This window comes from Epargyreus clarus, unplaced genomic scaffold, assembly GCF_041222505.1.
Source record: "Epargyreus clarus isolate Ecla_fem2 unplaced genomic scaffold, WU_Ecla_fem_2.2 ptg000032l, whole genome shotgun sequence".
In the NCBI taxonomy this organism is placed as follows: Eukaryota; Metazoa; Arthropoda; class Insecta; order Lepidoptera; family Hesperiidae; genus Epargyreus; species Epargyreus clarus.
Window position 1 is genome coordinate 3,627,854 of NW_027332237.1, and position 13,520 is coordinate 3,641,373.

Below are 13,520 nucleotides of genomic sequence, written 5' to 3' on the forward strand. Positions count from 1 at the left end.
ACAAAAATAAATTGAGTATCTACCACCATAGTCTTAGGACCTAAATTGGCATGTATAGGGATATTCAAGTACATGTCGCTGCTTTGCATGAATAACCGTACAAGTCAAAAAAGGTAATTTTCCAGGAAAGACAATTTAAAATTAAACAATGTTTTTGTTTCGAGATATTTTTAATAATTGTAGTTAAAATAATGAAAAATACACTTAAAAGATGGATCTTTTCCGAAAAAGATCGATTCTTGAATCAAGTCGAATCGAAGTGTAAAAAATCGGTTCACAAAAAGAATCGGTTTACCGAAAATCGATCGTTGATCTATTCAGAGCGAAGCTAGCGAAAAAAAAGGTTGTCAGGACCAAACAATTACTGAAATACGTATCCGTCAGCAAAAATGTATATAACACATTTGTTAAGACTCAATCAACTTCGAAAAAATCGAATTTAAATTTTCTAGGATGAAACTAAATTAATCCATATTTAGTCCGAAAAATCGATTCTTCGATTAATCGATCTTAGACCGCCATCCCTAATACACTAATAAGTAGTTACAATATAACCACAGTATAGTTAGACACATTTAAATAGGACATATTATGGATTAAATTGTACCTTTAACAAAAGAACAAAATCTCAAAGATGTGTGACGTATACCAATTCGCACTTTGCCAGCGCGGAGGACTATGGTCTAATCCTTCTAATTCTGAGAGGAGACCCGTGTCTAGCAGTAGGACAGTAATAGGTAGATGACGATGAAGTAGGAAATATTTTAGATTAAATTGTACCTTAAACAGAAAAATGAATTTTGAGTTGTGCGGTAATTTATGCTAGCAGCGATGTGTTACTAGCACGAAATTTTGCGTGCTACAAATTACTTATCGTGTGGAAAGCGTGGAGTGTTATTTTTTGTAACCGTATGTGATAATGACGTCACTTGGGTAATACACTATACAAAGAATAATTAAGGTGATTGCCCGCACTAAAATGGATAGCAGAAGTATAAAAAGGTGAACAATGTTTTTTTACTATGTAGTTATGTTTAACTTGTTCCAATAAAGAGTGTATTTTTTGTAACCGTATGTGACAATGACGTCACTTGGGTAATACCATACAAATAACAAAGAATAATTAAGGTAATTGCTCGCACTAAAGTCGATAGCACTATAGCAGGAGTATAAAGGTGAACAATGTTTTCGTATGTAGTTATGTTGTACTTGCTCCAATAAAAGTTGTAATTTTTTTATAATATAAGAGTAGCAGACGAGCATGCAGTCCACCTGATGGTAAGTGGCTACTGCCGCCCATGGACATCTTTAATCAATCCCAGATAGGATTAGATATTCCTACCTGAGGTCGGCCACAGATGCGCCGCTACCCCTGATGACTAAGCTGGAACGCCTCGGAAAAGTTTGTCTCCCTTACCACACCCTTCAAACCGGAACACAGCAGTGCCTAACACTGCTGTTATTAGGTAGAAATAGGTGTGGCGGTGGTGCCGCCGGAGTCGAACCACAAAGGGTTCTACCACCTTAATTGAAGTTGGTTGTGGAATAAATGTGGAATATCCAAATAGTGAATAAATGCCGTATAAACACACTGACAATCCAGTTTTTAAGGGACAGATTTAAAGCCTATTCAAGAGTATGTGTTTTCCAGTAATTCAATCCCTTTTTCACATTTCGGTTCTTGATACGATTGACCATTTTACCTACAAATAAGGAACGATTCTTGAAATAAAAAGATTAGTTAAACTATTTAAATTACTTAAAAAAATGACGAAAAATAACAATTATTGCACAGAAAACTCCACGCTTCTTCAAATACAAAATAAATGGTATGAATTTATTTAAACAAACACCGTGAAATAACAATAAATCCTAGCAACAAATGTAACAGAAATTTTAATTTCAACAAATTCAAATGAATAAAAAGTTCTTGCAACGAAAATATTAACTTAGTTAAATTAGCGAACTTCTGAAGTCAATTTAACTTCAATCCCCTGGACCTCTGTAAGCAGACGCTTTCGACTTACAATAAAATTTCTTTAAAGAAATTTTAAATGCTTTGCACTCCAAAAAGTAATTATGATTCATAATCATAGCAGTTTATTCTGTCCTAAAAATATTTCCTAAAAGAAACAAAGTAAGAAATATACAATTGTTTTCCATAATATAGGAGTAACAGTCCAGCATACAGTGCACCTGATGATAAATGGCTAGTGCCGCCTGTTCAATATTCAAATTTGTGTTCAATATTCAAATAATTTGTATATGATAGTTCCGTAATATTAAACTAGATGGTGCTGCTAAAACAGCCGTTGAATCACGCTGTTGAGAACCTTTCGTAGATACTATAAGAGGCCCCTTGTAAATTTTTAATATATATTCAGTGGAACATAAAGTATGGTTTTATTCAAGTGTGGTTAGTAACAACCCCTCAACCCCCTCACTTCTCTCTCCGAGTTCGAACACCGCCCATGGACATCTGTAATCTACCTCACATCAGATTAGTTTCCTACTTGAGGTCGGCCGCAGAAGCGCCGCTACCCCTGACTAAGCTGGTCTGCCTCGGAAAAGTACGTCTCCCTTACCACACCCTTCAAACCAGAACACAGCAGCGCTTAACACTGCTGTTATAGAAGTTGTGGCGGTGGTGCGGCCGGAGTCGAACCACAAAAAATCCAACCTTTAAATTCTATTAATTTAAAAAGTCCACGCTTCTAAGCACATATTTACAGTTCTCCATATTTTTCAAAAAGATTTTGTGCACAAAATACATTAAGTCACTTTTAGTAAGGCGCTTGACGGTAAATTAATTATACCTTCATTATTTAAAATCGCCTCTTCTAATTAAAAAAAGTGCTCTTATTTGTAAGCGGTTTACTGAAAGAAATTTTCTTAACTTTTAAGGCACAAAAGAATATCTTACAAAATCTTCTTTTATTTTATCATTTGTTTCTTACTCAAAAGACAAACTTTTAATAGTTAAAATGGTAAATTTTAGTATTTTGGGTTGGGTTTAAAAGAATCTTTATTTTCTCATAAGACTTACATGGTCACTTAAAATGAGAAAACTTAAACTATTTACATAATATAATAATAGCATTATAAATTATATTATCACGCTTTTATTAGCCTGACCTGTATGTATGTAACGGTGAACTCGATTCGATCGAACTTCGATCTTTGAACTCGATTGTTACCCACTTTGAACGGTCCGATTAATTTAAAGTTTTTAACAATTATCAAGAACCGATGACAATACACGATTTTAATAATTTTATCCCATTAACCTAATCATAATCGTCAGGAATCAAGATTAACGATTTTCCTTGTACGATTTTAGCGTGGTTTTTAGTTTTTAAACTATAATTATTTTAAAACACATATTAATCCCCAGAGACGCATCTGTGACGGACCTGTAATAGTACTCCAATTTTAATTATTGTTGATTACAGTTTTCTATGTGTAGTAGCTGCCATTTACCATCAGATACACATGCTAATTCGTTTGCTATAATGCTTACTAATATTATAAATCCGAAAGTAACTCTGTCTGTCTGTCTGGTTGTCTCTTCTTCACGCCTAAACCACTGAACCGATTTTAATGAAATTTTATACAAAGATAGTCTGAGACCCAAGAAAGGACATAGGATAGTTATTATCCCGGAATTCCCACGGAAATTAGGGATGGCGATCTAAGACCGATTAATCGGAGAATCGATCCTTTGGACCCAACATATCGATTATTTTAATCGATATTAGCAAGGATTGAATCGTAAACTATGCATTTGATCAAGTGATGATCTTTAGCAAAGTTGAAGGGACGAATTTTCAGTTTTATGTATGTTAGTATGTTATATTATTTTCTTTTAAACGCGGGCGAAGCCGCGGGCAAAAACTAGTTTGCTATAAACCTTTCATCTACTCGCATACCTTTTTCTAACATTAGGTACTTGTACCATCAATTGATCAGAATAAAAAACTAATTGAATATTCTTTATTCAAATTTCCTGTAAAGACTTCAGAACTTCAAAACGACCACAAAGTGGACTTGTTCAATATTCATCCCCAAGCTATCGGGTACTAAAAGAAACTTCCACAACCCCGTTAAGTAATGCAAAATACGAATTCTTCAATTGTTTTGTTAATAGAAATGGTTAAACTTTCTGAATACTTTTGTAACTGTAGGCCATTTTGTTTTTGTTATAATGTTTAAAATAAAATACTTAGCGCGTTTTGATTTAATAATAAACAATTTTGTAGAATTTCTGTGCGTTAGATTTAGGGGTTTACCCCATTACACGGGATATTTAAAGCTCTCTATACTCACAGCCCTACACTAGGATTCCTTTAGACACACACAAAGATGAATACACAATCCCCCAGACCCAGAACTGATGTCTAAATTCATCATTGCGATTTTTGTATAGCCGGGATTCAAACTCGGAACCATTTGATGAATACAGTAACAAAACGTCCAAGTATCTAAAATACGTATGTGTACATATATGTACTCGTATGTTACATAATACTGTGTAGTGTGTACATTTTTATTTTTCGCCAATTCCCCAAATATTTTCAGTGTACACTAAAATTTGCCTTTGGCGCGTCACAGAGAGAAATTTTCCGATATCGTACGGTAAAAAGTTTTTTGAACTAACAAGGCAATATTTTACAGTTTCAAATAACACAAGGTACGCGATATAACATTTTTTATAATATAAGAGTAGCAGACGAGCATGCAGTCCACATGATGGTAAGTGGCTACTGCCGCCCATGAACAACTGTAGTCAACCTCTGATAGGGTTAGATTCCTACTTGAGGTTGGCCACAGATGCTATCCCTGACGACTAAGCTTGAACGCCTCGGAAAAGTATGTCTCCCTTAACACACCCTTCAAACCAGAACACAGCAGCGCTTATCACTGCTGACTTTTAAACGCTATTAGACAGAAATAGGTATGGCGGTGGTGCCGCCGGGATCAAACCACAAACCACTACCACCTTCAGGCATGTACTGTATTGTTGTTTAATTTTTGTACCTTTTATAATAAATGAACATAATACATATATGATACGGCATTCATTACATATATGAATATATAATGAATCCTGCAGAGGGAAAAAATAAATTGTATTTATTATCTGCTAATAAAAATTACTATACCCACAAGGTTTCCCGTTTTTATTTTCTGTATTCATTTCATTATTTACTAACGCCTAAGGTAATTATTACATGAGCGACAGTTCTGCTGACAATCGTCGCAGATTGTCGCTACTTGTCGTCAGTGATCGTCGCCTTCTATCTTTGACAATCGCCGCCTGTTGACAGCTGCTACCAGCGGCTGTTACCGCTTGTTGACAACGGCTGCCAGCGACTATTACCGCTTGTTGACAGCGGCTGCCAACGACTATTGTCGCCGCCTTTTGACAGCTGCTGCCTGCAACTGTTACCGCTTGTTGACAGCTGCTGCCAGGGACAATCGCGTGCTGACGACAACTGTCATCAACTGTCGTCGAATGTCTCTATCATTAGCGACCGAGAACCGACAAGAGTTGCTGACAACATACAGCGCCAAGAGCGAGTGTCGGTGATTGTCACTATCGACATTATAAAATCAGCGAAGCAAGCCTGAGTGCGCCGTCGACACAAATAATCGCTCATGTGTTACCACCCTTAAATCCTACACGGTCGCTGACAAAAGTACCCTTACCAGGAGTTTTTAAGTTTCAACAAATATGACAGCGCTCCAGCGGATTATATTAGAACTTGGAAATTGTATGGGCCAATACGTAAACAAATACCAAAACAGTCATATTTGTCGAAAACTAAAAACTCATGGTAAGGGTACAGGTGGCGACAAAGAGCAATCGTTGGTGACAGTCGCTATCGACAAGCTTAGAAAATCTGCAAGCGCGACAGTCGTCGACACGAACTGTCGCGCACGTGTACCCACCCTTAAACCTTATTATTATTCAAAGTGCCACACTAAAAACAGAACCTTTCTTACGCAGTTAATTGCTAAAGTTTTTAGAGAACGCAAAAGAATTTGCGTGCCGACCGCCTGAATTTTTGTGTTATTCATTTTAAAGAAAAACATCCATGTTTTTGGGGACAACTGAATATAAATTACATTTTTGCTACATTTACATTTTTACGTACTGTGACTCCCATTAAAAGTATCACAAAGGCCCTAAAATGTAAATAACAAGCCTCTGCCTAGAGTGTAAACTTCTTTAGGGGCGTTGTACGCTTTGTGATGGCTAAAGAATGTTAAAATCGCATCAGGACACGTGACTTGATCGAAAATTCGATTCAAGTAAATGTTGATTTAGTACATAGTTCTGAAGTCGGCGCTCAATATATTTCGTTGGATAACAGTGTAAAAAGCGTGTCCAATATGATTGCCGTGTCGTCGTGTAGTGTCGTCGTGTCGTGACGTCGTGTCGTGTCGTGTCGTCGTGTCGTGTAGTACTCACTAGCTTGAGTCATTATGTCGTGTCGTCGTGTCGTGTGGTGAGGTCGTGTTGTGTCGTGTCGTGTGGTACTCACTAACTAGAGTCGTCATGTCGTGTCGTCGAGTCGTGTCGTGAGGTCGTGTCGTGAGGTCGTGTCGTGATGTCGTGTCGCGTCGAGTGGTACTCACTAGCTTGAGGCGAGTGTTTCTTGGTGGACATGATGTGCCTCAGCTCCTGTCAGCTGTCGCAGCGCACGCACGAGATCATCGGGCCCGCGCGCCACCGCGGACGCCGCGCGCCGTTGCACTGACGATCGGGTTAGTTGCCACTTGTTGATGCTGGAAAGAGATACACATAATTAGTTGTGTTTATTATACGCTTTTGGCATAGAAAGAGCAGGTTTAATTTATTACGTAGCACTTAGTTCATACATTTTCACACTAAAATTACGTAGCGTTAATTAACGTGGCGTTAATTAACGACACACAAACTTAAAAAATTTACACAACACGACAAGTTGAAACTTATTTTTATCAAAAAATTATTGTTTATATTTTATTATTTTTTTATTATTTAATGCATGAATAATGTATAATAAATTACTCCTTTTACTTTTATTTTAGCCCTGTTGTAAGGTGTGATACTTAAATAAAATTCAATTTTATATCTACGACTTTCCGATTTAAAATATTCCCTGAAAATTTTTGTCAGGAAAGCAGTTATTTCGCTCATAGAATCGACGGTTGCATTTCTGCTGCGTACTCAATATTACAGTTGTTACTCTGTAGCGGAGAAATATTTCCTTTCGGGGAAATTGAACCGAATTTAGTACCTGACTTACTGCATACGAATAAATCACAATATAACCTTTGCGTATGAAAGACATGATTTTGATAGCAATAAATTATATGCAAGGCACAAGTTCTTTTATGAATTAAAATTAGCTTCATTAATTGTTTCTTTTAGGGCTTGTTTTGTATTTACTAACATAATCAACTTCGGAGATAATAAATAATTAATTATAATTAGTAATAATTATTAGCTAACATAATTTGAACAACACACGTTTATCAACACCTAACATTAGGCAGTCTTTTCATTTAAATGTGACTGATTTCTTACAAACATTTAAATTAAAATCTTGCAGAAGCTATTTTTTACAAAATATATTTTGGAGGGAGGTTTACCACTGCCATGTTTTCTAGTCTGAAGCAGTTATGCAGTCTAACCAATCCAACAAAACAAAAAAAACACCAAAACCGTTCCGTTATAAATACATACTATAAAAAGAGCGTCGACGCAAATTTAAAATTAACGAGAATTGACCAATCGTATTTGTGAACATAACACGTATAAGCCATTTATACATAAATGTACACTTTAAATCTATAGCTGTACACACTCTGGCATTCGGAACACGATGTTAATTGGATATTTCGTGCAAGTTGTTACGTTATTGTCTCACTGCAAGCGAATGTATTTATGTTCTGACCACATACCATCAGATGGACTACATGCTTTTATGCTACTCTAACCTTAAAATATCCATCAGAACACCTTACATCATAAGTATATACAAAGACCGTCGATGCATACTTAAAAATAACGAGAATTGACCAATCTTATTTCTATACATATCGCAAATAAACCGTTTGTATAATATGTACACACTTTGGCATTCGGAACACGATGTTAATTGGATATTTCGTGCAAGTTGTTACAACGCGGTTTCCTCATGGCCGTTTTATTGCTGTTATGTTATTGTCTCACTGCAAGCGGATCTACGAGTATTTATGTTCCAAAATAACGATGTTATTTGTGTAACACATTGTTATAATGTGCTATATTACATAGTTTACTGTGCGTTAGTGTACGGATTAGTACCTTAAATTATTGGTTTATCGACAAATATATTATGACACATTTATGTATTTTATTTGTTTAAAGCACCCTTAATGTTTCAAAGTATATCATTTAAATGATTAACTTTACATAGTTGTTATGGCTGTTGCATTATTATAATAACACCAAAAATAACTTAATAAGAATAGATACATAAATTCCAGATGGCCTTTGTCGACAATGACTACCTCCCATCAGGTGAAGTACATCGTTTGCAACTGTAACCTTACAGAGAAAACAGCAGAACCATTTATGTCATATTATGTATTACAAAAAAGTAATAACTGTTGGCGCTTATGTAAAAATAAGCACAATTGATCAACTGTATCCTGTACATAACGCGTATACACCATTTGCATATAACTGTACACACTCTGGCATTCGGGACACGATGTTAATTGGATATTTCGTACAAGTTGTTACAGCGCGGTTTCCGCATGGCCGTGTTTTATAGCTGTTACGTTATTGTCTCACTGCAAGCGAATGAATTTATGTTCTGAAATAACAATGTTATTTGTGCTATAATTGTAATTGTAACGCTGTGTGTGAATTATTGACTTAAGTAATTGGTTTATCGATATTTTTATTTTGTTGTTACTTATTTAAACACCCTTAATAGTTCAAAATCTATCATTTTAATTATTGATTTTAAATTTGAAATAGTTATTGGGATTGTTGCGTTATCATAATAATCACAAAAATAGCTAAACTAAAATAGATACCAAAGATCCAGATGTCCACAGGCGGCAATGACCACATACCATCAGATGGACTACATGCTTTTATGCTACTCTAACCTTAAAAAATCCATCAGAACACTTTACATCATAAGTATATACAAATACCGTCGATGCATACTTAAAAATAACGAGAATTGACCAATCTGATTTCTGTACATATCGCAAATAAACTGTTTGTATAACTGTACACACTCTGGCATTCGGAACACGATGTTAATTGGATATTTCGTACAAGTTGTTACAACGCGGTTTCCGCATGGTCGTTTTATTGCTGTTACGTTATTGTCTCACTGCAAGCGATGGTATTTATGTTCTGAAATAACAATGTTATTTGTATAACAAATTGGTATATTGAACAGTTTACTGTGTTTGTGTGCACATTACTGACTTAAAATATTGGTTTATCGATATAAATGTTACGAAGTATTTATTGTATTTTTTTATTTATTTAAACACCCGTAATGGTTAAAAGTCTATTATTTTAATTATTATATATTAGAATAAATTAAATAATTATATAATAATAATTATTTATATTATTACAGGCGGCTATGGCCACTTTTTATCAGGTGTACTACATGCTCGTTTGCGTATAACTGGAATTGAAATAGATTTTTTTAATTGAATATTGCACGACTCATGATGCGAAGCATCAGAGAGTGCTTTACGATCGAAAAATTTTTTTCGCTTCATTTTGGCGGCTATTTTTATTATTATAGCCTTGATAGTTCACGGAATCAAGATATTTTGCATACTATTGTCGAGATAATTTAATGGAGATTAATTCCATACTTTTTAAAAATTGATTTACTGCAATAGAATTGGAAAAAAACACCAAAATAGGTCAAAAAAAATTCCTGACCGTCATGTGTGAAACCTGAAAACACTGTAAGTTGTGAAAAAATCCATCATTTGAGTTAACTTTTTTTTTTTAATTCTAATCGACGATTGTAGGTCACTGAATGCGAATGATTAATTAATTCAGTGTCGTTTAATTACAATTAATAAAAAACGAAAACTACAAGACTGTATATCTATAGATATTATGTACATTTATTCCACCAGGGGCGCTTGTGCAGTACCTTCTTCCCACTACAGCTGTTTTTTCGGCAATTAATTTTGCATAAAAAGTCCATTAAGATCAAATTAAAGATAACTTTGATATATTTCTGTGCAGTTACAACAATTCATGAAATGGCACGTTCTTGATCAATGTTTTATAATGATTCTTTAATGGCACGTTTAGACTTTTTCTGAATGAGATTCATAACTTATTTGATCAGATTTCTGAAAGCGAATTGTACATTATGTGTCATTTTCCAAACGTGAAGTTACCGATCCTAATTACAAATCTTAATCCTAAGGTTACAGTTGGACCATTTGCGAATAGGATTCGATAATGCATTAGTCTACTAGTGTGAATCTGTAGAGGAAGGCTTGATGACTAAACTGGGACTCGAACCTGCGATCTCTAAAGGAAGAGTCTATATCTAATATCACTGAGGTACTATAAAATAGCTTATCTAAATTCCTAGCATCAAATTGCTAAGTCAAACACAAAGCACTGTGCTTTCGACAGTCCCAAGCTTCTAGTTAAACTATGCCAAGGATCACTTGACTTAATCTCTCGACTAATCTTTATATAGTTCTTTGTGGCATAGAATCTTCTAGTTATAAGTTAGGTAGTAAAGAAGTCTATATTTGGCTCCAACTACATATTTTTATATCCTTGGCCATGGGTCTTTCCCCACAAGTGGGAAGCCTGAACCATAATGTACTTTCTATACAAATCTACCTCTAGGTCAGTATCTAAACTGGGACTCGAACCTGGGATATCTAAAGAAAGAGTCTATATCTAATATCACTAAAGTACTATAAAATAGGAATTTAGATAACTAAATTCCTAGTCTTAAATTGTTAAGTCAAGCACAAAGCACTGCTTTCGACAGTTACAAGCTTCTAGTTGAAAGCAATCCAATAAAAATCTAATTAATCCACAATTCAGTCATTTAATTGTAAAACTATGCCAAGCGTCACTTGACTTAATCTCTCGACTTATCTTTATATAGTTCTTTGTGGCTTAGAATCTTCTAGTTACCTAAAGTTAGGTAGTAAAGTCTATATTTGGCTTCAACTATTTTTATATCTCACTACTCGGCATGGACCTCTTCCTACAAGGCTGGACCGTAATGTACTAAGTTATTCCATCGTAGATATGTTTTAGAAAGATTTTTATAAATATGTTGATTTCAATCAGTTTTCCTTCGCCATTAAAATAAGTAATGATTAATTTCTAGTATGCACATACGTTCCAAACAGCATAGAATAGCGTGCCTGGGATTAGAACCTCGTATTTTTCATTAAGAGGCAAAGTTTTAATTACTAGAACGCGTATACTATTCGTATAAAACTGTTTTAATCTAACAGAATTACAAATAAGTATAATTATCGTTATTACATCCACTGCAATTTTATACACATTAGAAATACATCTCTAAGATCTATTTCTGAACTGTAGAAATATGTTTCTAACTCCTATTTCTAAGTTCACGTTATTTCGCGGATAATAACGCTATAACCGTTACAATGCCCTTATGCAAAACTCACAAAGGTAGTTAACGTCACGAGCTTATCTGTGAAAAGCTTCGAGAAGCAGAATGAGGTCGTCAGAGAGACCTTATCTGTGGAAAATATAGGGCTGTCTGTTTGATGTTTTTATCCTATTTTAATTCTTGTTTTTTAAGCGTTTGTAAAGGTCTGTGAATTCTATCAAAACGTACAGCCAATGCAGTGGATTATGATCTTAATCTCACTCTTAGAGGAGACCGTGCCCAATAGTTAGGGACTAATGGGTTTTTATGACTTATATTTTGAGTGATATTTATTTGAGCATCATATAACTTTTTTTTAATTTGTGATTTTCCTCCTCATAATTATTCGCCTTTTGGCAGAATTCATTCATTTAGACTAATGTACACTAATAACAAATACTTTTAAACACCAGAGCCGGATCCTATTATCAAAACAATTCAAATATTACAAAAACATTTTTTTTTTTTGAAAATTTAGTAATTGTGGCAACCCTAAGATATTAAGGTCATAATATAATAAAGGCCTTAAGGCTTGGAAATATCAATCTTTTTACGCAATAATGTGTTTTATTATTAATTTTAGCAGTTAACATTGCTTTTATACAGCCGATACCTATAGTGCTACGGCTAGAAGAAAAAGACTTCTATCAAAATGAATGGAATGTTCACATACTCGTCAAATACTGACAAATAGACGCAAGTACAAGTATGTTAATAACTACTTAGATGTATACGCTACTTGCCACGATACTCCATTCCCCGTTTTTCAGCTCGAATGTTGATTATGCGTATTTGTGCGCAGCGTTTACATAATCGTTACTGTTCGTCGAGTTATTTGGCGGATTTTTCGCATTTATTTGGCGTTCGAGTACCTAAATGTTGCAAAAATGGTTATTTGCGAACAAAAAACATACTACATAAAAAGTAAGATATGTATTTTAATCACTTAGCAATGTAACGTGTTGTTTCAACTCCTGAGGGACTCCGTTGGCGTTTGTATCAGGAACACATTAATACGTAATGTGGAGAAAAAATAGGTTAATGTATTTGTAATCTACGATTAAGGGATTAAACTCAAGATATAAAAACAGTCCCATAAATTAGTCGTAAAAAAGTACTCTTGTCAACTTTTACGAGTTTACAGGGAGTATCTAAGTACTTTTTGTCCTAAAAAATAGGTTTTCTTCTTCAAAACCGCACGGATAATCTCTCCAAAAGAGGATTTGGATATTGAGTTATTCCCAAAATGTATGAATCGCTCGCTCGATCGAACCGAATCGCTCTCGGTCAGCGGTGGACTATGCGAGGCCTATGAGACAATAATGCCTATGAGAGTCCCGTGCCCAGCGGGATAATAATAGATTAAGGACAACTTTAATGGTAGCTACGCGTCTTCTCATTTCGATTTGAAGGTGGTAGAACCCTTTGTGGTTCGACTCCGGCGGCACCACCGCCACACCTATTTCTACCTAATAACAGCAGTGTTAGGCGCTGCTGTGTTCCGGTTTGAAGGGTGTTGTAAGGGAGACAGACTTTTCCGAGGCGTTCCAGCTTAGTCCTCAGGGGTAGCGGCGCATCTGTGGCCGACCTTAGGTAGGAATATCTAATCCTATCTGGGGTTGATTACAGATGTCCATGGGCGGCAGTAGCCACTTACCATCAGGTGGACTGCATGCTCGTCTGCTACTCTTATATTATAAAAAAAAAGATCTACTATGCGCTAAGTTTATGTAACAGTACAGACATGTTACGCTATCGGTTACATAATGTTACTATTAACATTCATAATTAATAATTATGTAACATTCATTCATTCGAATGAAAGAGTATTTG

General features: G+C 35.1%; 1 protein-coding gene across 4 annotated transcripts in view; it reads right to left on the reverse strand.

The window, feature by feature from the left end:
- Nucleotides 1–13,520, reverse strand: part of Mctp (multiple C2 domain and transmembrane region protein) — a 218,147-nt gene that overhangs the window by 162,858 nt on the left and 41,769 nt on the right. For all 4 annotated transcript variants that reach the window (XM_073090395.1, XM_073090388.1, XM_073090389.1 and 1 more), the window contains exon 2: nt 6,643–6,792. In XM_073090395.1, coding sequence (XP_072946496.1) covers nt 6,643–6,673 — 31 coding nt within the window. In that variant the 5' untranslated portion in view covers nt 6,674–6,792. The remainder of the gene's footprint in view (nt 1–6,642; nt 6,793–13,520) is intronic.